The sequence below is a fragment of the Anomalospiza imberbis genome, chromosome 15 (genome assembly GCF_031753505.1).
Source record: "Anomalospiza imberbis isolate Cuckoo-Finch-1a 21T00152 chromosome 15, ASM3175350v1, whole genome shotgun sequence".
Classification (NCBI taxonomy): domain Eukaryota; kingdom Metazoa; phylum Chordata; class Aves; order Passeriformes; family Viduidae; genus Anomalospiza; species Anomalospiza imberbis.
The window spans coordinates 446,405-473,480 of NC_089695.1; the positions used below are offsets into that span (position 1 = coordinate 446,405).

At 43.4% G+C, this 27,076-nt stretch overlaps 2 protein-coding genes across 9 annotated transcripts in view; both read left to right on the forward strand.

Annotated features, from left to right (window-relative positions):
* The window catches only part of LOC137482845 (gamma-aminobutyric acid receptor subunit pi-like), a 29,867-nt gene extending 17,279 nt beyond the window's left edge, over positions 1-12,588 (forward strand). For 4 of the 8 annotated variants that reach the window (XM_068205426.1, XM_068205424.1, XM_068205425.1 and 1 more), the window contains 4 exons: positions 1,159-1,296; positions 2,522-2,674; positions 3,207-3,400; positions 4,320-6,359. In XM_068205426.1, coding sequence (XP_068061527.1) covers positions 1,159-1,296; positions 2,522-2,674; positions 3,207-3,400; positions 4,320-4,634 — 800 coding nt within the window. In that variant the 3' untranslated portion in view covers positions 4,635-6,359. Of the gene's footprint in view, positions 1-1,158; positions 1,297-2,521; positions 2,675-3,206; positions 3,401-4,319; positions 6,360-7,827; positions 7,994-9,640; positions 9,810-10,202 lie in introns of those variants that run through there. The other 4 variants (XM_068205427.1, XM_068205428.1, XM_068205430.1 and 1 more) reach the window with 4 other exon arrangements.
* A 548-nt stretch (positions 12,589-13,136) lies between these two features.
* On the forward strand, positions 13,137-22,264 carry LOC137482846 (kazal-type serine protease inhibitor domain-containing protein 1-like). Its single transcript, XM_068205432.1, has 4 exons — positions 13,137-14,124; positions 19,533-19,693; positions 20,391-20,535; positions 21,897-22,264. The coding sequence occupies exons 1-4, from the start codon at positions 13,668-13,670 to the stop codon at positions 22,040-22,042; spliced, it is 909 nt and encodes a 302-aa protein (XP_068061533.1). The 5' UTR covers positions 13,137-13,667; the 3' UTR covers positions 22,043-22,264.
* Positions 22,265-27,076: the final 4,812 nt, after the last annotated feature.

Genomic DNA, 27,076 nt, shown 5'->3' on the forward strand with positions numbered 1-27,076 from the left:
ATAAAATCTTCCTGATTAACCACGATTTATAAAACCACTTAGGAACTTTGAAAAGCCATATGCTTAGGATTCTACTCAGGGATTCATGCTCTGGACACCTAATTTAGGAGTTCATCATACCCAAGCTTTGGTGATTTGTGTCTAATAAGAAAAGACAATTAGATGTAAACAGAGCTGCAACTTCATCTGATTCCTTCTACCAGGACAAATGGGTTATTATCAGAATCACAGCATCCCTACTCATGGTCTCAAAGAAGGGCTCTTAATAAAAGAATTAAATCAGTGAAGCTGATGGACTTGTTTCCTAAATTAAGTCAAATTTTTGAAGGGAATGGCAGGCTGGCAACTCAGTACAAGATTTACCCCTCAGACTGAGGTATCCCTCAGTCTAACCTGAGGTTATGTCATCCCTGGAGGCATGGACACAGATGGCATATATGGAGTCCCACTGCTTTGAGGCAGGAATCTGGTATTACCTAAATGCTGCGTGCATTTATTTGTTCTCAGTAACTTAATGCCTTTGAGGATAGGAGGAATGATGTGTAGAAAAGGTTGTTTTTATGAGCAGGTTTTCTGGACAATGTGTTCCCAGTCAGAGAAGCCTGGTTCATAACCACATAGTAGTCTCAGCTGTAAGCTCCCAACTAACTGAAAATGCATTTTCTGATGTTTTGAAGCACTTGAATAGATGACTCAGTGAAATGTGCTTCTGCTCTGTGGTAAGAGGCTCAGTGGGATCTGAATTTTCTTTCTTAACCACTGTGTTTCTCCTGCTCTCCTCTCAGACTGAAGAGAGAGACTGTGTTTGAGAGTTAACCATGGTAGTACTAATACCCCATTGTGTGTAATCAAGGTGTGTATGACAGCAATGGATTATCTTTGAAAACATGAATATTCCATGTAAACAACTGCAGGTGGCTCTAAGCAGCCTTGCACGCTGTGTGTCATTCCCAGAGGCGTGTGTTCCTGTCCACATCTGGAGCAGCAGACCAAGGGCAATGAAGGAAGCACAGCCAATGTCACCTGCGTGGTGAGACACAGCTCAGGGGCCTCTGTCCAGTCTGCAGTGCTGGGGTCAGGGTTCTACTCCCCAGAGAGCAGGGCACAGCTGGGCTCTCCCTGGCCACAGCAGTCACACAGTGCCTGTGTTCTCCTCAGGGGGCTACGATGAGAACGATGTCACCTTTGCCTGGCTGAGGGGAAATGATTCTGTGCATGGCATCGAGAAGCTGCGGCTCTCCCAGTACACGGTGGAGCACTACCACACCCTGGTCTCCAAGTCACAGCAGGAGACAGGTAAATCTGGGAGAGAAAATAGCAGGAAAGGCTCTTGGATATCCCTCATCCCATCTCCTCTCTTTCTGTAGGCCAGGATTGTTTGACTCAGTCCTGAACCAGTAAAGCCTTTAGCAGATCTTAATCTCACAAAAAGAGATGAACAGAAAGGTGGTGACATCCTACTAGTTGCAGTCAGGATATTATGTAAGATGGAAATCCACAGAAAGATGGAAGTTTAAAATATACTCTATTCATTTGATGGATTTTAATTTTTTTTTTTTCCTTCTTCATATTTTCCTCCACACATACCTGAAGAAAATCTATCCTTCTATACAAGTGTGCAGTCTACAGATACTGCGGAGAGCAATGTTTACAGTAACAAGGAATAAAATTAATTTTTAAAATATACATCTCTTTGTAAATTACAATTCTATCATGATGGAATAACATATTTTTGTAGATCAGAATTCAGTGTCTTTTTCATTATCCGTGTAAAATACTCTTTTCTCCAATTACAGATAGTATGAAAGGGGGCAAAACTTCCTTAGAATGACAAGGTTTTAAAAATAACAATGTTTTGTTGTTTTGTTACACAGCCCATGAACAACATGGACTTTGTTTCTACACTTCAAAGGGAATTATTGTTTATAGAGCAGAGATACATCCTGAAAACACTAGTGATCCAGCCTCAGAACCCTTATGTCAGTATTTACAACAAATTGGTTTTTAAAAGATCGAGAGCTCAAAAATATACCATTATCAAAGATCACAAATCACTAATGAAAATGGGAGTCATTCTCTGTGATGATAAGGCACAGGGATGCTTTGGGATGTGAGCCAGAGCCTGCTGACATCAAGAGACAAATGTTTTATCTGTTTTTCAGCCATCAGGTAAGGCTGACCCTGGCAGTGCCCTTTAGAGCAGGTGTTGGGAAAGGTGCTGTGCTGAGTGTGACAGAGTGGGAGCATCAGCCCTGCTCTGCTTGGAGCTGAGGCCCTGCTGTAACATTCCCACTGTGCTCAGGGGCCGGAGCCCCTTTGCAAGGCACGTGCTGTTCAGATGGGGTTGTTCAGATGCCTCTTTGCCTGTCAGTGCTGTCTGTGTCCTCCCGTGTCAGGTGTGTTACCTGCATAAGCTCTGCTGAGCTCCATCAGCTGAGGGGCTGGTGCTGGGCTGTCCCAGTTTTACTTCAGGGGTCCTTGGGAACCTCACATTCACCAAGTCTCTTCCTCTCATAAACAGGCAGTTACCCACGACTGATATTACAGTTTGAACTGAGAAGAAACGTCCTTTACTTCATTTTGGAGACCTATGTGCCCTCCACTCTGCTTGTCATGTTGTCCTGGGTTTCTTTTTGGATCACACTGGACTCAGTGCCTGCAAGGACCTGCATTGGTGAGTTCTTGCCTGAGGAATGAAGAAGACTTAAGCAGACAGAGGAGCCTTTAAAGGCTGGGTAGATAGTAATTTTCTTGAGCTACCTGCTCAGGGATAAATGGTCTGCGCTTCTGCTGTTCTTTGAGGCAGAGTTGGGCTGGTGTGGAGGGCATGCTGTGGCAGGGACACATGCCCACCTGCAGGGCTGTGTGTGGCTGAAGCTCTCAGCAGATCCATTGCAGAGAGGAGAGGACAGGGCACAGGATCTTTGTGGTGTGCTTTGGAGAAAGCAGGATGGAGGGAATTTTTTACTGAAAGCATGAAAAAGAGAGCCAACTGCCTGTTGGAGCCAAGCTGCCAAAGGCAGGGAGCGCCTGTATGAAGCTAGTGAAGGCTACAAAAGTATTTCAGTGTCTATGATGGATGATTTGGATTTGGTAAGAAATGATGTGCTTTAACCAGCTAGCAATAAAGAGCAATGACATGAACAGAAGGGTAAGCCAAGACTTCTCCAAAGTTTCCACAAGAAATGGTCTCTCTGTTTTCCAAGGAGTTACAACAGTGCTTTCTATGACAACTCTGATGATCGGCTCACGAAGTTCACTTTCAAAAACCAACTGTTTCATTAAGGCCATTGATGTTTATCTTGGCATCTGCTTCAGCTTCATCTTTGGTGCCCTTGTGGAATATGCAGTGGCTCACTACAGCTCCTCACAGAAGTGTGCAGCTAAAGTACCAGAAGAGGTAAGGCTCGACATACCTTAGTGAGGCCAGTGGTCTTGGACTGGCAGCAATTAGTTCTCCGTTAACTGAACAAGTCAAATAGTCTTCTTGCTATGGATATATCAACAATGCTTCTCCTAACTGGCACTAAATCTAAACTTTTGTGTGTAACAAACACATGAATAGCACAGGAATGCTCTGTCTCTGGCAGACTTCGAAGCAGCAGCCTTAACGGCAGTCCTGCTGGGTTCACAGGAGCACATCCAGAAAGGCACTGAGGCCTGGCACTGGATTGGGTCCTTAGCCCTGAGCTGAGCTCATGTGAGCAGGAGGCACCACTGATCCTTTCAAATGCACTCAGAGAAGAGCCAGTATAACACAACTCTTCACTCTTCTATCAAACAGCTCCAATAAAGTAGGTACTTCCCTCTGCCAGAGGAAATCTGAACCCTTCTTCCTCCCTTCCCAGAAGATGCTTCCAAACATCTGTCCCACAGTGTTCTGTGGGGATTGTGGGAGTGAATTGTTCAGGGGCTCTGCTTTTAGTGTGAGAAATTAAATAATCAGGCATGACTGTAGTCCAGTTGTCATCAAGGGCCCAGATCCTGTCAGGGGAAAAGGAGGTTTCTCACCACAGTACTGAGTTTCCAGCCATTAAGTTATTGTGTAGATAGGAAGAGATGGATATCCTGTAGGAGATGGATGTTGCATTACCCATAGTAAAACTTCCTCAAGGATCTAAAAATATCTCTAGAAATACAGTGGTGGAAATAGGCATCTCTTGGACCTCAGGCTCTCCTAGGGTTATGCGGCAGCTGAAAGGTGTGTTTGAGTATTGGGATGACCACATACGAAGCTGTGCTCTTATGTCTTTATCCTTATGGTCTTTTTCCTCTGCAGGGGAAGACAGACCTTAAAACTGTGCACTCTTGTTTCCTAGGGGTCTGCAAATGAACTGACTGAAGAAATGGAAGAAGTTAACATCACCAACATCCTAAAAAATTCCATCACTAGCTATAAACAGAAAATCAGCTTCACAAGCATTGAGATTTCCAGTGATAATGTTAACTGCAGTGACTTGACCATGAAAAGTCATGAGAAAATCAAATGTGTCTTGAGGAACAAAATGCGTAGGATCATTGGTTATTTCACAATTCAGAACCCTGGCAATGTGGACCACTACTCCAAATTGCTTTTCCCTTTGTTTTTCATGGTGGTCAATGTGTTTTATTGGGCTTATTATCTATATTTTTAGTAGAAAATAGTGCTTCATTCTCCTACTTCAGCAGGAAAGGAATTGTGCAAGTGGGCATCCAGGTACCTAGCTTCCTTGTGTTTCCTGAGGTACCCAGCAGAAGTGTGTGAGGTGTGCATGCATCAGCAGCACTGACTCTGACAGCAGCTGTTCAGCTGAGTGACTGTGCTTGGCTCTTCTGCTCATAGCTGCATTTCATTCCACACCTCACCTGGCTGGAGATGGGTGTGCAGGACTGCACTGGCAGCTACAGAGCACTACAGGTGGCAGAATTATTTTGGTAGCTTGGAGCAGGTTGGAACCTTCAAGCTGAGATGTCGCAGAGGATGTATAAGATCATGACTGTTATTCTTTGTTTGCCAGAGAGAACAGAGGGACTGTGATTGCTGCCTCAATAGCTGCTCTGTTGCAGTGAGAGCCCTGAGGCAGCAGGAGCTCAGTACAGTGCAGCACAGCAGGATGTTCCTGTGCATGGTGCTGCTTTGTCCTTGGTGGTGCAGTGCCAGGATGGTGATTTGGTACTGCACAGTGGTGCCTCACTGCTTTTAATCTGTAACTCACTGAGATTACCCTCACTTGCTCAAGTTCTCCATCCCCAAGACACATGGAGGGTTGTTTGTTGAGCTGCATTTTTTTAGAGATTTGGGAACATGAAATAGAGGCAGCAAAATTATTTTGTAGCCCATCTCTTATACTCTTCCTGCTGTACTGCACATGAACAGAATCTACCACTTTCTATATCTTCCTCACAAATTATTTTTTGTCCTGGAGAATGTTTCCTTCAGCCTTCACTGCTACAAGCAGTTCTCACTCCTTTGCCAGCCATAGGCACAAGTGGCCATTTGTCATCCCCTCCTTTACGTGGCTGTGCAGCTGTGGCAAGTCAACAGTGCTCCTGGGTGAAAAAAGTGCATGGGTTGGGGTAGGCTGGTCTAAATCACCCTTTCACTCTCACGCTTTCACTTTTAGGCTGAAACACTGTCACTTTTTTGAGAAAAATCATATTCTAAGTGGGCTCTGGAAACTGCCCGAAGTCAGCTTTGTTTATTCTGCAATCAGCAGAAGCCAAAGTTTTCTTTTAAAGATAAATGAAATGTGGCCACACAGTTAACATTAAAGAACCAAATGCTATTTAGTATTGTGTAGCTTAAGAATACTGGAAGTCTTTATTTGCTGATTGTAAAATGAACGTTTTATGGCAAATCTCCCCACCCGGCACCCTTTTTTTGTTCTCTGCTGCTTTCATCACTGAGAAGGGGCAATCCTGCAGAGTTATGTGGGCAGAATCAGAATTGCCTGCAGTGGCTCCATTCAGCAGAGTTCTGGCTGGGTGAGGCCTCTCAGTTTGTAGCTTATGTTACAGTCTCAGCATGCAGTGTTTTCTTAGCTTAAGGATTTCTTCTTGGGGTTTCCTAGAGAAGGTGAACAGAGCACGTGAAACTATAGATTTTTTACTTTAATAACTTTTTATTGAACCACTTCACCACACTGTACTTTGAGGGATCTAACCCACATATTCATAAATCATCACTTTTAAAAAGAGCAGCACAAGAAGACAGAGGGGAACAGGCTGACAATGGCAAGTGGATAAACACAAACTCCAATAATGAAGTGTTGTCTTGTATATACTGGCATTTGAAGTCCATTCCATAAAATGCAATAAAGTGAATGTTTGTGATATGAACACAACCCCTCAGAGATTCTCTACTAAAAAAAAAAAATCATTATCTATTCTCTGTATTGGTTTCTTTCTTTAAAACCCAACTAAAATGCCCTTATGTGTTTTACACTAGCCACCAAATATTAATGTTAACAAAAGGAATTTCTTTGTAAAAAGCCCTCCAAGATGATTGAGTCCAGCTGTTCCCCCAGCCCTGCCAAGGCCATCACTAGCCCCTGTTCCCAAGTGCCACATCCACATGGATTTTAAATCCTTTCAGCACTCCACCACTGCCCGGGGCAGTCTGTTCCAATGCCACCACCTTTCCAGTGAAGAAAGTTTCCAAAATATCCAACCACAGCCTCCCCTGGCCCAGCCTGAGGCCGTTCCCTCTTCTTCTGTCCCTGTTCCCTGGGAGCAGAGCCCGACCCCCCCGGCTGTCCCCTCCTGTCAGGAGTTGTGCAGAGCCACAAGGTCCCCCCTGAGCCTCCTTTTCTCCAGGCTGAGCCCCTTTGCAGCTCCCTCAGCTGCTCCTCATATGACTTATGCTACAGACCCTTTCCCAGAAAGGCCGTCTCCAACATGAAAAATTCCCTGATTTCAGCAGATGGCTGCTCTCAGGGCTTGCTTTCATTAGTCACAGCTTTGGCTCAGGTCTGCCACCAGGGGTGAATCCTATTTCCCTCAAGAGACAGGAGGATCCATGTACAAGATGGATCCTTGCAAGGATTCCCGCAAGATCCATGTGCAGCAGAGACAAGGTGAGAGAATGTTGCTTATATCATAGCTTGGTTTCTGGTCACTTTCCCAGAGGAAGACCAAGATAGAATATCTCTGCATTCACTGTCATGGAGAAGACTCAGTATTGCTGTGAGAGAAAGCAGGAACATCTGAAGGAACATCCCTCAAATTTCCTCTCTGTGCCTGATTTCCTGGCTGGTTTTAGAGACAAGTAGTTTTTGCTAATGTGACTTTCCATTATAAAGTTTCCATTGCTTTGGAAAATATTAACTTTGCTCTGTAGACAGACAGGCCCTACAGTTACAGCTGGAATATCCTAGAGATTTAGTTCCCAGTAATAATAGGGCTAAACCACAGCACCACTAGAGGCAAAAACTACATTATTTTAAATGAAACTTCTCATAAATATCTAGCTATGAAGTAATTTTATATCAGCTGCTCTTATATAAACTGGACAAGACAAACTGTCCTATCTGTCAACATTAAGGTTGGCAAGAAAAATTACTCTGTATTCATTGTCTGCAAGTTTTGGAGATCTCCCTTTCCATTAGACTTTCCCAGGAAACACTGTGCTTGCCACTCTGAAGAACTTTGCTGGTAGCAGCACCAGTGTCAACTTTGAGCTTCAGCCTCCTCGTGTTCCTCCTATCTGCCTCTGCAGGGGAGGGATGGACAGGCACCTACAGCAGCCAGAGATGGCACTGCTGCTCAAACTGTCTGCTAAAAACACTTGAAACATTGCTGAAGTCAGAACCGTGTGGCTTCAGGGTTTTCTATTTTGTTTTCTTCCAGCCCCTCTCCAAATGCTTAGGGCACATTTGTTGCAGGTCTGCAGCAGGAGCCAGGCCAGTTTTCCAATATCCTGCTGCATGTTGAACCCAGAAGGGGGTGAGAATAACAAGGGGCACACATGGATGTTGCTGGACACTTTCATGCCAGCCACACCCTGGTGGCAGAGGTAAGTAGGTGCCACCCAGAGCCCTACCTGTATTTCCCACCCTTTGCTGCCCACTGCCTGCAGGCTCCCCAGCCCACTGCCCATTTCTGTCCTGCTGCTTGTAGCTGGCAGTGTGTGCAAGACTCTTTCTTGTGTTGCTCTTTTATTCTCTGGGTTTGTGGGCCAAGGTCTGATGTATTTTCCCCAAGCCCTGGTGTCTTTGAAGCTCGGCTGTATCTGGTAGCACTCCCATGTCACTGGTGATGTACACAGCAACTGCCTTTGACACAAAAATTGCTTCACTCTGCATGAAACTGCAGTAAAACATGACACCTGAAAGTACTGTGGTCTGTGCAAAATAGGGGCCTAATGGAAAAATGTTGCAGTACAGCTAGTCTGCAACCGAACAAGACAAATCTGGCCATAACAAACCCAATTCAGCTGACCTAGCTCATTCTGGAAAAGAGGTAACAGAGACCTCAGTCATCCCTGTTCAAACTTAAATGCAGATACACCACTGGCAAGAGAGCTGGGTGGAGAGAGGTCTCATCCTATCAGCTATGCGAGCCTGGGAGATTGAAAGCCCCATTAAAAGGGCAGCCATAATAAACTCATTGCTGTTTGCTGATGATAATCAGTGTGTTGTGTGTCTGTCTCCAACCCATAACCCCACGTAATAGAAAAGCATTCCCAAAACAAAGGCAGAAGGTGGACAAAAGTTCATGGCTTCCTCTCAACAGGAAGAGGAACGATGATGGCTTTTGCTTCTATATGGCAATACATGATGGAAGTGTACAGAAAAGGGGTTAAGAGGAGCAGGCTGGATTTGCCAGGCTGGAAATGTGGGCAGGGCATATGGGTGAAATGTCCTCCTGGTATTTTCAGTGAAAGTCTCCTCACTGCAACTCTCACCTCTAAAGAGAATGACTTCAGGGAAATGCTTGATTAACAGCTGCTGATGTTTCCAGCGCCATCTTTCTGTTCTGGGATTGGAGGCTCGGGTGTTTCTGGATAAGACTGCAGAGTTTTCAGAAATTTAGTCTACTTAAAGGACAGAAGAGACACTGAAAAGACACAGGCTTTAAAAGAACCCTTGATATATCTGGCCCTTTGGAAAGAAATAACTTGTAGGAAGAGGAGTCAGGAAGGCTGTATTGAAACAACCCCAGCATTTGGTACCAGCACAGTGCTATCAGGCACTTCTTTTGTATTTTCAAGTTAAAATTTGTCTGCAGTGACCAACAATGAATATGCTGAAATACATGACAAGAGAAATCTACAGTGAGCCACTGTTGGAGACAGGTGCAAGGTGCATCCCCAAAAGTCTGGTCAAAGCCTTTCAGGGAAAGGTCAGCTTACAGGTAGGGGGCAAACATTATTTTTTTAAATTATATGTGAAACTTTAAAAAAATGAACCTACATTTTAACCTACAAAGAAAATAATTATAATCTTATTAAAATATGCAAAATTTATAATTTAAGTATACAATTATAGTCTAATAGCTCTACTGTATTTTGCATATTAGGTAACAATTGCTTTCTTAAAGCTCATAGCAGAATCATTTACTTGATGCTGGAGAATAAGTTAATTATGGATCTCCTGCCTTTGATTAATGGATTTAATAATCATGTTATTGTAGGATTAACTTAGAGTTCATGTGCTCACAGCACTAATGATGAGATGAAAGCAGTGTCAGCACATTGGACTGCCCCCAGAAAAGGCCCCGTGTGGAGATCCCAGGACTGCCCCAGTCAGCACTTCTGGGAGGCCCCAGCAACATGGCATCAGTCATCCCCATTTGCCACTTACTTCAACAAAATCAAATATTGCTCTCAGGTGAGCTAAGCACCTTGACTGAAGCTCAGTTCTGGATACCATGGCGGGGAAAAGTTTTCCTAGGAGATGGATACAGTAGTAGGTAATGCACATAGCAACTGGCAACAGCCACCTGTAGCCTGCTATGACCCAGTATAACAGGCTGAACATTCTTTAATGCTTCTTTTGGGCACATCATACAAGTATAAAATTCCTTGGATAGAAACACAGTCAGCCAAGATTTCCTACTTCTAAGGAACCTCAAGTATAGGTAATTAGTACAGCCTAAGAGACAGAGCACTTTAGTTTCTAAACTTAACTCCAGATCCAGTCTAAGGAGAGGAACCATTGCAGGACAGAGGAGGTAGAAGGAACACGCAGAAGATTTTTGTATTTTGCTGTTATTCCTTACAGGACTCCTGTGCCTATGTAGGAACCAGGTCTGCAAGTCTGGCAGGAGCCAAACTGAGAAACCTACACTTACCTAAAACTCACGTTGACACAAATAAAAACAGAATAAAGAGCCAAACTATATTTTGTCTGAAGGAGCAGTACCTCAAAAATCACCAGCAACAGAATTTCAAATTGCATCAGCCACATACCTTACCTATTCTGATACAAAGCAGAGCAATGTGATACGAATCAGAAGCTGAGCGTAATATAGCCCTGGGCTGCTTTGCTGTGTCCCCTCCCTGCCCATCATCCAACCTGTGTTTCCACAGGAAGGTGGCAGAATTCAATGCACTGATCATGCCATATGGAAATACTGGGGAAAAGCCAGGGAAATTGCTGCACAGCCAGGACAGCCCTTCCTGCTGAGATCAGGGCACGTGAATGCTGCTCCACCTCCCTGTTCAGGACATGATTCTCCAAGGTGTCATTTCCCAGCTGATGACAGCCAGCTCCCCATCACTGCAGACTCCTGCCCTCGCTGGGACTGTGAGCTTCCAGTGCCCTTGCCCTACAGGCAGCACCTGGGGGCTGCTGGCTGAAAGCACAGAGCACAGCGCTGGTTGTCCTGCAGCTCCAGTGGTGACATTCATCCACTGCTGCTTGTGTTTCCCTCTGGGATATACTTAGGGTTTATTCAAGGTTTGTGCTGAAAATCAACACTTTTCCCTACCAAAGCAAGTTTTAGGGATTAGACACATCCTGAAATAATGCATGTTTTATTCCTGAAGCAGATGGAACTATACCTTTAATGTGCCTCTTCAAACACAGCTGTGCATCCTGCTCTCTCTCCCACCCCCTCCTCTGCTCTGACTGCCACACATCCATCCAGTGTGGGGAGTTCTCTTCAGCTTATCACAGCTGGCTTGATAATGAAAAACATTCAGAGATTCACCAGGCCATTTCTCCATGTCATACCACAATTTGTTAACCTCAGTTTGTTCCACGTGATCTCAGGAATCTGTGACCAAGTAACCCTCAGCTGCAGATCATCTGCCAGGTGGCAGCTGTTTAAATGAGACTGCAGGCACTTCCAGTTATTAATTCAGAGTCTGAACCTACCAAGAATTCAGATTACTTGAGTCAGGTAAATGCCAAAAATGCTTTCTAGGATATCTATGATAGGTTTCCACTGTGCCAGCTCACAGGAGGTACTTCCTTGCAATACACTCACTGTTTTTCAGCCCTAAGATCCCAGGTTTCCTGAGAGATGCCAGACAAACCTCACCCTTACCAAGTGTGTTCCTGGTCTGCAGCTCCTCCCTGCTTTGGCTCCACTTCACACATATGGCTTCACCCCTATAAACATTCCTATATGAGCCTTAGCAAATACTTGTCCTATAGGTACTCATCCCCTACAGCTGTACAGACAGATAATGAAATAGAGTGTGATGACTAGACCCTATAATGCAAAGCTAAATGTCCAATTAGGACTTGATAAAGAAATGTGAAATAAAACACATCAAACAGGACAAAATAATCAATTTCCCATTAAATTGAGGTTAGTTTTTTTCCTGACTCTCAATGTTAAAAGCATAATTACACACATAATTTACTTGTTTACAGTCTGATTCAGAGTTCAAAGCAAAAACTTGCACATACAGAATATGAATTATCCCAGTGATCAGAGGAAAAACTCAGTGCCCTGCAGGTGTCTCCAGGCTGGCTTTGAGAAGTGCTATCAGTGTAGGCTGGGGGAAATTGCATTTTGTGCCATTCAGGAGAAGGAAGTGATTTTGAAGCAGCCTGCTTTTTAACTCAAAGGAAGAGGTAATCTCAAATGGTGCAGAAGGTATGGGAGCTGAATTTAGAAAAAGCTGTGGAAATGTTTGGGATGAAAAGTAAATATATGACCTCAAAAGATTTGCCTTTGTGAATGCAGCCAGAGGATGCAAGGCTAGTACAACAAAATGCATCCTTCACTGAGCTTATGCAAGGAGTTACACACCATCAACAAAAAAAAAGAAGAGGAAAAGCTGCTTGTGGAAGATTTTAAGAAAAGTAGGCCACAAGCATGTCTTCTCTTTTAGTTCAGCTTGTTAACACTGTCCTAATTTCATGTGTTTATCTTCAAACTGTGATGCACATAGGGTTATTTTAAGCTAACACCCAGAGACATTTCCTTTGTAGGTAGTGGTGATCCTTGACCCATGGCATTGAGCCATGCTTGCAGGGCTGCAGGTCCATGATGCTTCACTTCCACCCCCACAGCCAGGAAGATGAATTGTTGGTGAGCTGCACGTGGTTTGAACAATGGTAACAGCAGCCTGTGGGCTACAAAATCTCAGCAGCAGGACAAAGGAAGGGAGATTTCTGCCAGGAGATAGGGTGCATGTCTAAATCCTGAGATGGACAAAGAACAGTGCAACACCTGGTGAGAAACGACCCTGCAAAGCCATCTCCCTGAACTGGCAGCCATATAGACACGGAAAAAACATGGAAAGAAATCCAAGCTACCTCTTTCATCTTCCTTCATAACCTGCAGTGTAAGCACTTATCTTAAGAAACTAAGGCAAAGAGGTGCTTTGAAAGGATGAGCACAGCATCTAATACTTCAGCAGAATCTCCTTCTGAAGCTGTGGCAGTTTGCTCATGTTTGCCTGTGCTCTAAACCTTTGCATGTTGTTCTCAGAGCCAAACATGGACCATATTGTTTTGAGTTGCAAAGCACAGATACCAATAAACACTGAACAGAAAATATATAGAGAGACAAACAATGGGTCCTTTAATGATTACAGGCATCTTTCATAAACCTGAGAGTTTAAGTCAATTCCAGCTGTCTTGGATTGCCGCTTGCTTGTATAGAGCCTGTAAATAAAGGGTTAATTCAGAGCCCCTAGCTGTGTTCAGGAATGGATCACATTTGGTGTTGCACCAAGCTTTAGTATCTAGAGTACTGGCTAAGCCCCAGGGCACTGTGATTTTGGGTGCTACTTTGTACACATATTTATCTTCTTGTGAACATCTATTTTGCATGATGTAGGGGAGGACCACTCATAGCAGTGACTTTTTTTCTTTTTACACTCCTTTTCCCTGTTCCCCTTTGCACAATAGCTGCAATGTAATGTTCCAGTAGTGCAAGGCTTTGCAAATTTGGCTCAATGAGACATGGAGCAAACAGCTTTTCAGAAAGCTTCAACTCAGCTGTCAGAAGGGGCAGTTTGGTCTCTGTGCAAGCAGTACTCACATTCCATACTGCATTAGGGAAAAGCTGCTGGGTTTTTATGCATTTTTATTATCAGTTCCAGATTAGGAATCTGATACTAATTTTTTCTGAAAGCTTGTGTTCAGAGTACGGCTTATATTCTAAAACAAAACCAGAATTGTGATGGTTTTCTCTCACTAGCTTGCTTTTATTTTGGTTTGCTTTTTTTCCCTCTCCCTGGCTTTACTCCAAGGACCTTTTCTGCTTTTTGTTACACTCTCAAGATGAAGTACTGGATGGTTACAGCCGTGCTGGTAGCACTGGTACAGGTTTCACAGAGTTTCCCTGCCTTGTACCACCGAGGCTGGTGGAGGCTGCTAAGGGAAGGAGATAGTTGTGGAAAATGTGATTTGGCACTCTGCTCTGAGCCCAAGGACTGTCCAGCCGGGGCTGTGCTGGATCGCTGTGGCTGCTGTCTGGAATGTGGGAACGTGGAAGGTCAGATCTGTGACTTGGACCAGGGCAATCATTTTTATGGGCAATGTGGGGATCACCTCGAGTGCAGGTTGGATGCTGATGAAGCAAGGTTTGGGGAAGTCCCTGAACCCCAGTGTGTGTGCAAATCTCAAGAAAGTATCTGTGGACCTGATGGGAAAACCTACGACAACATCTGTCAGTTCAACAAGGATTATGCTGCGAAAAGAAACATCAGCATGAAACATAAAGGGCCATGTGAATCAGGTAATGCGTACAGAGTCACTTCCAAACTGAAAAAAGAGCTGATTCTTATCTTCAGATGTGTTACTAGCTACTTTAGCTCAACTTCATTAAACTAATACAGTGTTTTTGTTACAATTATCATTATTCTGTTACAATGCTACTTTGTGTTAAACATGTGTTTCAGCATCTGATACTTAACCTTGACTGTTGTAAACCTCTATATTACACTAGCGGATTAAATGTCATGGTAGCTAAAAAGGCATCAATCTACAGCCTGAGTCTGTTCTGAATAATCAGAGTATGATTGCTATAATCAGAGCAGGATTTTTTTTCTACAGAAGTGGTATGTGGAGTTGGGAATCGGTAAACAGGATAGTCTGAGAGGAATGGGCAAATGATTGTTATGATAACAGGACTGAATTTTAAAGTGGTGATAGTAAAGCAGATCTCATTATATATATATATCCTGTGTATATACATACACACACAGGTACACGTGTGCATGTGTGTATCCACCTGTGAGAATACATGGTAAGCAGTGAAACAGGGGCAATAGAAGATAGGGTTTAATTAACAGCTCTGTTCTTTTTACCAAAAAGATCCAAAATAATCCAATTCAGAATCATCATAAAATCTAGCTAATCCATGAAAGAGAAATCCAAATAATAGAACAGAATCAAGCTGAAACAATTTCCCTAAAGGACTCTTAAAATGCACAGTTGTCTCTGATCATTGTTAGTGGAAGGATTCTTAGGTGGGTGTACAGGGGACTCCTGCTCCCTGCTCATATGCTGTTCCCTTTCTTTGCAGTACTATAAGTCATTACTCCTGGGAAGAGGCTTTTGTTTGTTTCTAAATGAGAAACTACTGTGGGTTTTTAAATTAATCAAATCTTTTCTGAAATGAAGTAAATAGAAGAGGTCTGTGGGTCACAAATGGGTCACAGCTCCAGGAATCTGAAATTGCAGTTCTGGCAAAGGACTACATATGTGAGCAACTCCAGTATATTTCACCTGCTTTTCTCTAGCAGTCTTAGACTGTATGCTGCGGTTTTATCTTGAATGAACAAAGGATATTGAAAACTAAAAAAAAAGTGATGAACAATTGATATCAGGCTTCTTTCCTCTTTCTCTAGCTACAAGAGAAGGATCCATTAGAGAATCCTTTATGTGCTATCAGGGTATTAACCTAGGAAACGAGGCTTGTCAGGAAAGGGACATGCACGCCAGCCTGCAGTACAACTGAAAGTCTTTTAGTTTGGGAAGGAGGCTTTGTTTGGGACTCAGTAGCAGTAGTTCTTGTGGCATAACCCCTCCAGCAAGATTTCGGCCAGAAGTGCCACACCCTTAGCGAGTGCCGGTGACTTTGCAGCAGCGGCAGCCACTCAGGCACACAGGCTTAAAGCAGTGGTCCTGCTAATTAATTTAACAGAACTGGCCGCGTACAAGAGATTTTAAAATTTGGAAGTCCTACCACTTTTAATTGCTGGTGTCATCCAGCAGCCCCCAGTAGCCCCCGAGGCGCATCGCACTGCTGCTCCTCCAGCAGAAGGATCTTGGCTGCTCTGCTCTGCATGCAGGCATCTCCCCAGCGCTCTCCCACTGCTTCCCTGGCTCCCCAGAAAAGCTGAAGCCTCTCTCCAAGAATGCAGAGAATTATCCTAACCGCTCAGCTTACTAAATTGCACAGAAGCCTGCGGAAAGTTCACAGCTGTGTAACTGCTGCGCAGCTTAGTTAAGGAGGAGGCTGTGGCTGAGGAAAGCGCCCAGCTGGAGCATGCCCGCGCTGGGCAGGGTGCTGGGCCGGCAGCGACCGGGGTCACGGATTCCCTTCTCCTGTCACCGACTGCCGCTCCCCACGCTGGCTCGGAAGCTTTAGAGCCCGGCCGCAGCCCGGGGCTCGAAGGGGCTCGGAGGGGCTCGGAGGGGCTGCAGCGGGCTCGGAGGGGCTCGGAGGGGCTGCAGCGGGCACGGCGGGGCTCGGAGGGGCTCGGAGGGGCTGCAGCGGGCACGGCGGGGCTCGGAGGGGCTCGGAGGGGCTGCAGCGGGCACGGCTGTCCCGGGAGCCCCCAGCCCAGCCCGGGCCGGGAGGACATCGCTCTCCATCCCGGCCGCTCCGGGGGCTGCTGGTGACAAAAGGCAGCAGGAAGCTGGCTCTGAGAGCAGCAAAGGCTGCAGCACGGGCTGTCCTGACGGCAATTTGCATGCGAAACAAACACTGAGCACTGTGAGGTTTTGGTACCAAGCTATAAATATAACCTTCACTCAGCTCAAAGTACTTTGTTTTGTTTTTTTCTCCTTCAAAGCATCTGCTGTTTCCTCTTGATACCAAATGAACTAATTGTATACAGCAAACAATGAATAAATAAATAACAATAAACTCCTTTCATAAGAGGAGTACAGCCTTTCATCTTTCTTATCTTGCCAGAAAAAGGAGAAGAAAAAGGCCTAGGTCGCTAAAGAAACATGGAAAATTATTTATTTTCCTGAAAACTAGTTTTGATCAGTTTATCTAATAATTTACCAAGGTTACCAAGTACACTGATTATTTACAGATTCTCCACACTTAAACCATCCCCATTCACTTTCAAACATTTCTCATTGTAATTTAATGAACTAACAGAACAATATAGCAGTGATTCTCTTTATATTTAGCTGTGTCACATGATTTATTTTAAATGTAAATTTTGGAGTAAAAACAAATAAACAAGACAAAAATGTGTGCCATTTACATCTTATCAGACATAGATTAACAAAAAATAATATACAATATGAGAAAAAATATCCTATTCACTATGCAATTAATTGGTCTGGAGTGATGTCAGGTTGATTATGAAAGGCAAAACAGTATTTTGATTTTTCCTGGCTTCTGGTTTACATCTTCTATAACACAGAGGGATAATTCATGACTGACTGGGACTGTAAAAGGAAAGAAGCAGCTCCTGCCCATTCAGCTCTGGATGCCAGGACACCAGAACACTTTCCTTAGCTATCAACAAAAAATTATCTACTCCAGGAATCAAAATGACATGTTATCATAACAGCACAGCTCTGTTTCTAATCAGTTATGCAAACAAAATACACACAGATATCATAGGAGAATTTATCTGAACACAAAACCTGAAATACTCAAAAATAAAGTCTATAAACTTCTGTTTAAATTGCAGAATGCTACTTTAATTTTCTTCCACAAAACACAGCAAAATGATATTGTGAGGTTGTAGTATTTTATTTTTGAAGTTTGAGTGGGCAGTGAAAGTACTGGTGGTGTGTTGACATTCAGAAAGGGGCAGTTTGGTTAGATCAGAACTGCTGCTTGCTGTGAGTTTGGTCTCAGGTGATGCCAGTCCTGGTCAGCCAGCTGCAAGACTGGGACCAAGCCCAGACATTTCCCAGCTGCCTGCTGTATTCTCCTCACAGTTAATGGAAAGAGGGGTATTTCTATTGTGGAATTATCCTAGTGCATGCTAGGCAGTGCTGGACAGCTGCAATGTGGATTTGTAATTCAGACCTTCGTGTACTCCAGATGCGTTCCCGTGGGTGGCTGAGCCATGGCTGGGGACAGTGACACAGGCAGGACCCAGTCCTTGGCCACACGTCAGTGCTGGCAGGGGATCCACAGGACGCCTGAGTTAGCAGCACAACAAAAATACTCAACAGGCAGCATCTGCCTATTTGAAAAGTTTTTTACACTGTCTCTATGTGGGAACAATTTTAACAACTCCTGTGAGTCAGTGTAGACTTTTGGTTTATTTCGTACATTTTAGGCTTAACTGTAGTGGATGTATCATTAAAAGGAGTGTTGTTTCAATTAATTTTAAGATTTAAAAGTATATTTTAATATCAGACCCTCTGTGATCAGTTCATAGGCAAAAAAAAAAAAAAAAAAATCTCGTCCAAGATATTCAGTTAATGCTGATTTGAATAAGGATTTTTGAAATAATAAATTCTGAATGTACAGTTCTTATAAAAGAGCAAGCATTTAAGGATTTAAGTTTCCTAGTTTGAAAAACCTTACATTTAGAGAGTAGCAAGATTGTTTAATGAGGCATTTATAAATGGGAAATTTGATCATTTTCTGTATAATTTGTTTGCAATTAATTTTAATCAGGATGCAATTAATATTTTCTGCACACACACTAATCCTGAAAAACTGACAAATGTGTTATAAATTGTTGCTTGAAAACATTGAACAGACTGTTAGTTTCAAATGCTGAAGAATAAGTGCTGCACCTAGGTATTGATTAAAATATTGCAAGTAAGAATATATTAATTATTTACTTGAAGTTTCTATTTCCAAGCATCTGGGATGTGTGGGAAAAAAAATTCAATACAAGCCAAATCACCCAGAATATGCATTCCTTTTTGAGCACTGGTCTAGAAATAGAAAACAGGTTTTTGAAGGCAAAACATTTTTTGTTGTCGACAAATAGATCAGGGGGGAGAAAAAGCAGAGATCTCCAACACAGGAAATCTGTGCTAACAGTAAATCCACTGTTTTGTCTCTGGCGCCGGACATCCTCAGCGCCTGCTGAGACGGGAGATGAGCAGACGCTCACACGGTCACAGAGGGATGGATGTGCCCGCGATCAGGTGTGGAGACACCGAGGATGGGTTGTGGTTCCGGTGCCTCCAAGCCCCGAGCTGGCTCCCTCTCGTGGCTGCCGGCAGCTTTTGCTTCGGGAAAAGGGAAAAAGCAGAATTGCGAGGCAATCAATAAACGCTGCAGGGGGTGACAGTGCGAGAACATGAGGAAACAAGTGGAAATGTAACGGATATAATAAGCATTACATGAAACCTTACAGAAATAATTGAATTTCAATCCTCTTTCATTCCTAACACCAATATTGGATGAAATCAATAACAATTGAGGATAAATGTAAAATTCATTAATGCTGTTGTAACTTGTGACTTCCATGGGTAATAGTGCTTGACAATGTTTAGCAGCTTCAAGGCAATTATGTACTCAGAAAATGCCAGCAACAGCAGTGTTTTGGCTTTCAGCTAACCAAAATGTGACACATTCAGAGCTGTCACACAATCAAATCGCTCTGTGACTCATGTGCTGCAGAATTTCCTGTGGTTTCCTCTGAAGCCCAGGTCGGGCACTGGAGGCTCTGCTGGGGGGCCCGAGCCTGGTCCACAATGACAGCTCATGGGGCCAAATTAAACCCTTGATTTCAGCTTGGGTTCCACGATCATCTGCAAGGAGGAAACCAGACCTGAATAAGCATTTTTAGAAAGCACAGACACAAGGTTTTCTGAGCTTTAAAAGGCACTTAGAATCATGTGGCTCTTCACGGTGTGTGAGACCCAAAAGGTAACCACAATCTGATGGTATCCTGTGAAGCAGGGATTAATGTTAACAAAGCTTTTGTGTGTGCATTCTTTGTGTACTGTTTCCCAAAGAACCCTGTTGGTTCTTTGCAGCTCCTGTTATTTCTATGCCACCTCAGGATGCCCAGAATTACACTGGCAATGATGTCATTTTTGGCTGTGAGGTGTCAGCCTATCCTATGCCACAGCTTGAATGGAAAAAAAAGGGGAACAAAATGTTTCTGCCAGGAGATGACACCCATGTCTCCGTTCAGGTAAAACTTGAATTTACCTTTGCATACAGTTTGGGAGCAGGAGGAGGGTGGTTTATCTGTGAATTCCTCCTACAGAACACAACACTTGCAATAAATAGATTTCCAGCAGGGGCCCTGTGACTATGCAAAGAATGATGATTTCTGTCAGTGCTTCACAATCCCAGCAGAAGGAACAACAGCCAGGGTACCACTTATGCCTCTTAGGAGGCTTTACTCCAAGCCAGCTGAGAAACTGTCATGAAGTGTGAAAGAGCCCACAGAATGTCGTGCCAACCCATAAAACCTGGCTGCTGAGTGTCAGCTTGGTCAGGCCCCCTTGGCCCTAACAACTCCCCCAAACTCACTTCCCATCTCATCCTGAGCTTGAGCATAGGTGGAATGCTTTGAAGAAGCAGCAAGTGGCTCTGGGACAGGGACAGAAGGAACACAGGGAAGAGTGGCGTGAAGAGGAGCAGGAATGTGAGCACCGTGCAGGGTAGTGAAGGTGAAAGAGCAGAGATGGGAAAGCATGAACTCAGCAGTGCAGAGCAGCAAGAAGGTAAAACACGAGGCAGCAAGTATAGGCAGAATCAAAGCATGATGGCATTAAAAAAGAGAGCAAAAGTTGTAATGATATTTAATCAATCCACAATTATTTTGAGAAATATCATGATGTCTCCTAGCTACTTAATTTCAACCATTTCTTTTCTTCTCAAAGGCAAGAGGTGGGCCTCAGAAGTATGGTGTGACAGGCTGGCTGCAGATTCAAGGCCTCAAAAAATCAGATGAAGGCATTTATATCTGCCACACTAAAAATAAGCATGGTGCAACATATGCCTCTGCAAGATTGAAAGTAATTGATGGTAATTTTTTTTATTTGTATGTAAAAAATATAAAAATGCATACAAGCAGGATGCAAAGGATGGGGTTGTGGAAATGAAAATGAAGCATAGGAGAAATTATCCAAAACTGCCCATATTTTCACTCTTCTGTGTGCTTTTATTTTACTTTATCCCCTAACGGTTTATATAGTAATATTTTGCTGCAAATTATACTGGCTTCCAGAAAACAGAAAGCTGTGGACTGGAGCCATACAGCTGAGACACATTATTCCACTGTCCATATCCCAGAGAAGTCCTTTAATGTTAGCAGGACCCAGAACAACAGCTGGGGTAACTGAGGGAGTCTTTGAATCATGGCAGGTTTGCTTAGCTGTTTATTTTTCATAAAATTAGGAAGCAAACAGTTGTTGTTGCTTAATAAGAGGGGTTCAAAAGATGTAAGAAATAGCTTTGCTATTGATTTGCTTTGGGCCCAGCCCTGCAGAACAATAACCTTCTTCCTCCATGGAGAACTCTTTTTCCTGGCAAATTCAGGATAAAGATGCATTGTCATATTTACCTCCTGGTCTAGGGGAGTTTGTCACTCATCCAGTTTCTATAAGTCGCTTTCAAAGCTTAATTGTCTTTGGGAATATTTGCAGATGCACAGGAGTTGCAGAAGACTGATACCATAGTTTACTAGTATTAGGAATTAAATGCATTTTCAACAAGTCCTCAGCACAGGAAAGATGTGGACCTGTTAGAGTGGGTCCAGAGGAGGCCACGGAGATGCTCCAAGTGCTGGAGTATCTCTGCTCTACAGACAGTGTGAGCAAGCTTCTGGTGTTAAGCCTGGGGAAGAGAAGGCTCTGGGGAGATCCCAGCACCTTTCCAATCCCTAAAGGAGGAGTACTAGACAGAGGGAGAGGGACTTTTATAAAGGCAGATAGTGGTTGTAAAAGTGAGAATAGTTTTAAACTAAAATAGGCCAGATTTAGATTAGATGTTAGGAAGAAATTCTTTACTCAGAGCATGGTGAAGTACTGACACAGGTTTTTCAAAGAAGCTGTGGCTGCCCCATCCCTGAAGTGTCCAAGGCCAAGTTGGATGGGACTTGGAGCAACCTGGGCTAGGGGAAGTGTCCCTGCCCATGGCAGGGAGTGGAACAAGATGAACTCTAAGATCCATTTCAAACCAATCTGTTCTGGGATTCCACGATTCTATATAGAAACTTGCTCATGACCTTCAGTGGTATGAGGTCAAGCTATCAGCTAAAACCCCTGTCCTTTTCATAGATAACAAGGATTCAGAAAATCTGAACTTGCTGTACAAATCCAAACCCATGCCTTCCTCTGTGTTCCTATATTCAGCTAATTTAATCTGGATTCAATTACATCTTGCAGCCCCGTCTCCTGCATTTGCATTTACTGCTGGCAGTAGAAGCGCAAGCTACAGCATTGAATACAAGGAGTATTATGACAATTCTGATGAGGAAGATGATGAAGAATATGAATCCGGGAACTACGATAATGAAAACAATTCTGAATAATAATTTTTATACATCTCTTGTCCAAATCCTTTCTCAATGTTATATTTACCAGTAGCCTCTGCTCCATAAATGGCTCCTCTGATAACACACATACTCACTTGTGTATCCACCTTCCTGAAATGCAGCTTAGGATGAAGTGTATCATGCTACTCACCAGAAGCAAGAACAGTTGTAACATCATATATTTAGACAATTAAATAAAATGCTTAAGCATGGACCTTTCTACTAAGTATGCCAAAGGGATGCAATTTTATATTAATTTTTAAATTATCTTGTAGTTTCTTTCACACATTCTAATTCGTTGAGCAATAATGCCAGTTAAACAACATTTTTATTTTGTATCAATTTTCTTTTTTTCTGTAAAGTACTAAGAAATATCAAGAGATTGTTCACATGACAATAAACCTAAGTAAGTATAGAGGTTGCAAAACAGTCTTTAATCTCCTTATCATGTTTTTTTGTAAGTTTCAGCAGGATTTTCCTTCTCATTTGAAATTTTCCATGTCTCATCAAAGGTGAATTATCGGTCTTTTGGGGGATGATTTTGTTTGTGGTAGTGGGATTTTGAAGTTTATTTGTTTAAGAAATTGTTAAAAATAATTGTAATGCTTTGTCCCTATTCACCCCGTTCAGTTTTCCTAACAGTCTCTCTCCAAAGTTGTTTTCCACCTGTTTTCCTGCCTTTCCCCATGTCAGTCCTGGTGTATGCCTCCCTTATTTCCAGATCCTTCCCTGTCCATCCTCCAAATCCTGCCCCTGCAGCTTGTCTGTCATTATTTGCTACACCCATTTATCTAGAAGCTTCGTTGTCAGTTATGATATTTCCTTTCACTCACTCATTGGTATATTAAGTATGCACTCTCCCCTTCCCCTTCCCTATTGGTTTTATGTTTACGTATATCCACCTCCTATCTATACATATATATACTCCTCCTATCTAGCCCTTGATTTGTTGTTAGGCTGTCTTCCCCCTGGGGATAGCCTCCCTTTAAAAGCCGCTGTTTTTCTCTACTTCGCGCCCTTTGCCTCTGCATTCCCTTCGACCTGTTGAAGTGTGTCACCTGTGCTGCACCCTGCGCCAGGAGAAATAAAGACAGCTCGGAGACGCGAGCAATGATCCTTCTGTCTTTCCTTCGCCTCGATCCTTCGACATGGGTCCACTCTTATGCGGTAAGGGACCACAGCCGGCGGCCGAGCCGCTGCCCTGTGCCTGCCGGCGGCTGAGGCAGGGAGCGGACAGCGGGCTCAGGGCTCGCTCGCAGCCTGCGCCACCCCCTTCTCCTGCGACCGGGGCGTGGTGTCATTTGTTTACTGTTAATAGATACGTGAAGAAATCGTGGTCTAAAGCCAGTAACTACTGTTTTACAGCCAATACTCAAACACAGCCAGAAAAGATTCTTTGTGCATTCAAACCTCTGAGCACACCTTTGGGCTCCTTCTTGTAACAGGTCCTGCATTGCTGCCCACAGCAATAGCTCCCGCCCAGCAGCCTCGGAGAACTTCAGGGTTTGGGATGTTCCCCCTGAAGAGGATGCTGGTTGGTGGGCATTCCTGCAGTTTAAAGGCAGCAACTGCTTTGTAGCTCGATGTGTGCCCTTCAAACACATAGGGATTGCACTCCGGAGCCAGGATCTGTCCTTTGTCTGGGGCTGTGAACAAGTTGCCCCTATCCCTCAGCCATCAGCATTGCCAGGCTGCTGAAAGAGCAGCAAACCACCAGAACACATGAACATTGTTCCAACTGATCCATGAACCAGACAGCAAAGGAGTTGGAGTCAAAAGTACAGCACTTCCAAGGGCTGAGTGAGCACCCTGAGAAATTTCTCCAATTGCTTTTTTAACTAATTCTATGAAGGCTGGCTCTGAGTTAATGGGTAATGGAAAACACCAACCCTGCACTTACACCTCTGGTTCCCACTGGCTGAGGGCAAATGAACAACAGTAAATTACTGAACACATTCAGGACTAAGGCAGCAGAAGCTCAGGCATCTGCAGGGAAAGCCTTGGAATGAGCAGGCTTCTTAGGCCGAGGCATAGCCCTGTGCAGTGATCCCTGCACACACAGGGCTGACCACCAGCTGGATTCATAGGGACAGGGAGCCTTTAAGTGCACTGTACACTCACACTGTGTAGGATTTTTAATGCATACACACTGCCTCACAAATTATTTTTTAATGTGCTATTTGTGGTTTTTTTTTTTTTTTTTTTTTTTTTTTTTTTTTTTGCTATGAGAAAGATTTTTCTTTTCAATTTGAAATTCTTTAAGAAGTTTACTATAGATGCTGTTTGCCCTGAAATATTATTGACCTCTGTCCAGCAAACAACCAAAGAATAATTTATCTCAGGTCTCATGGGGTATTGTCAGCTTCTGAGAAGAAAGTGTTTCATTGTGTTATTGAAAAATATTAAGTAGTTTTAATTAGGAATAGGAAGTGGCTTCATATTTACCTACTGATTTTGTTTTTATGGACTCTTCCTGGTCTTCTTAGTGATATGTTAATAACTTTTTTTGCTTATCCACTAGATATTAATTTAAAATTATCTGATAGAAATTACTGATTACTTTTTATGGAGCTATTTAATATGCAGACATGTTCTCAAGATCACTTGTGATCTGCATTGCAAATTAATGAATTAGATTACTAAAGTAATCACTAAATTGTGGCAATATAGATTGGTATAATATAGTATGCAGCACAGAAAATAATCTTGAAATGATTAGCCATAGAAAAAAATTAGAATTCTTCAGGGCCTTTTGCTGTTTTTAATGGAAAATGAAAAACAGAAAGAAAAGAATGTTTGAATGAGAAAATGTGCAGCAGAATTCTAGCATGTATCGGTCAGCAAGTGTTTGTCCTGATGGAGTATGTCTATTTAAGAAAAGCTAACAGTCCCAGAACAAAGAATTCTAAATTAAATACGTTGCATTTCTCTCTATATATAATTTTTGTATACTTTTAATAAGTTCTTGTAAATTAGCAGCCATTCCTTTCAGTAAGAAAATTGCGTTTTAGGAAAAATATCAGTGTCATGCAAAAAAAAAAAAGAGGAATACTGACACCTTGAACAATTCTTAGTTTCTTTTTTTGTAGGAGGGGACACAAATGGCTGGTTTTGTGTATATGCTTTAATCAAGTGATTTATTATTAAATTTAAAAAAGCGCGGAGAAGGTTCAGTCCTCTCTAAGCAGTAGACTGGAATAGATCTCATTGTGAATGCATTGCCTGTAGCAACAGATCTGCTCACGTAACCCAAAAGAACAAGCAAGTTCAAGAAGTGAGGTTTATTCCACCCAGCAGGAAATGAGCCAGGCTTGAGCTGAAAATGATGTATTAGTCTTGGTACTGTATTTTGCAAAGCAGACCTAAAGCCCTCTTTAATTGAGCTGTTAGAAGCTCAATTAGTCTAACTAGAAGCTCTAATTGAGCTTCTAGTTAGAAGCTCAATTAGAAGTCTAACAGAAGACTGTTAGACTTTGTGACTTGCACATCTGAACTTCATGGCACAGCTTCCTCCTGTCACACAAGCATCTTCACTGCATCATTTCCCCCTCCCTTGTGAAGAAAAAAGAATTGTACAGAAGTTATTAAAGAAATTCCACTGCAGAAGGTATTTTGGGCAGGACCCTGACACAGGTTGGGGTACTTTTACAATCTAGTATTATTACTTGCTGTGTTCAAGTTGTGTCAGCTATTAGTCTAGGAATCCATTAATTCTTTAGCTGGAGCAATTTTTTTCCCCTTAAAATAATCAGGATATAGCTGACAGAAATTGGCTATAGAAAGGCAATTATCTGTGTTCCAGGGATTTGAATGATTCAAGTGATGGTTAAAGCGGGTGCCAGGGCTGCCCTGTGCAGCTGAACACAGCGTGGGCTTCCTGACTGCCCTGTGGAATAGCTTTGTGCTCTCCCTTCTGTCCTTGCCCAGCTGTCACCTTGGGCAGGAAATCCAGGCCAGGGGGACAGACATTTCTGGCCAGGAACAAACACACTCCAGACAAGCTGGAAATTGGCTCATCCTGCAGGAAGCCCTGTGTTGACGCAGCTCTCTCCTCGGAGAGCAATAGGCACAACTTTCCCAGGCATTTTCCTGGGGAAGGCTGTGAGAAGATCAGAGAAAAGAATGAGAAACAATTCTTATCTTCACTTGCTGCACCTGTTGTTGTGAGCATGTGGAATGTGTTATGGAGATTTGTTTACCAAAGGGCGATTTCTTGATTGGCCACTGGTGGTGGTGTTTGGATTCAGTTGACCAGTCTGGTCAAAGTTGTGTTGGACTGTTGGCAAGAGCAACGGGTTTTTTCTTAATAGGATAGTATAGTATAATATAATAAAGTGATTGATCAGCTTTCTGGAATTATGGAGTCAATGCTAATTATTACTGTGTCGGGGATGCCCTGCTATGATAAGTGGTGAACCAGGACCCTAATGGATCCGGCCGAGTTCACAGCCGAGGCTGCACACGGGGGTATCTGCTGACCCCTCATAGAAATCATGTCTGGCAGCCCTTCGTTGGATGGAGTCGCAGGATAGGAGATGCCACTGCGACCCCGCTGGGAACCCGCTGGGACTTAATCAGGATTTCACTGGGACCTGCAGCACCCTGCGCAGCCCGCTCGTAACCAGACACCTTCTGCTTCCCCGGAAAGGTAATATTAACCTTTCCCCGTGTCTTCCTGGAGAAGATTTGTCCCTTCAGACCGCATTTTGGCCCCGTGGCCTAGAGGCTGGGGCGGGGAAAAGATCTTCCAACAATAGCACTGCCTATAACCTGGGAAGAGCTTGCAGTTGGGAAGAGATGTCTGCAGAACTGGGTATTCTATTTTCTGTGTTAGAAGAGGCAACCCTTGAAGTGTGGAAACTTCTAATTTGTCATCACAGACTCCCTGTGTCAGAAGAGGCTCTTTACAGGTTTTTCAGTTGGGCAAAAACTCATGGTTTCCCTGTGGGTGAGGAATCCTCCCTGGATCCATGGGCCTGGGACTCACTGGGTCTCTGTCTTTTGGGGAAACTCAGGCGAGGTGGGAGAATA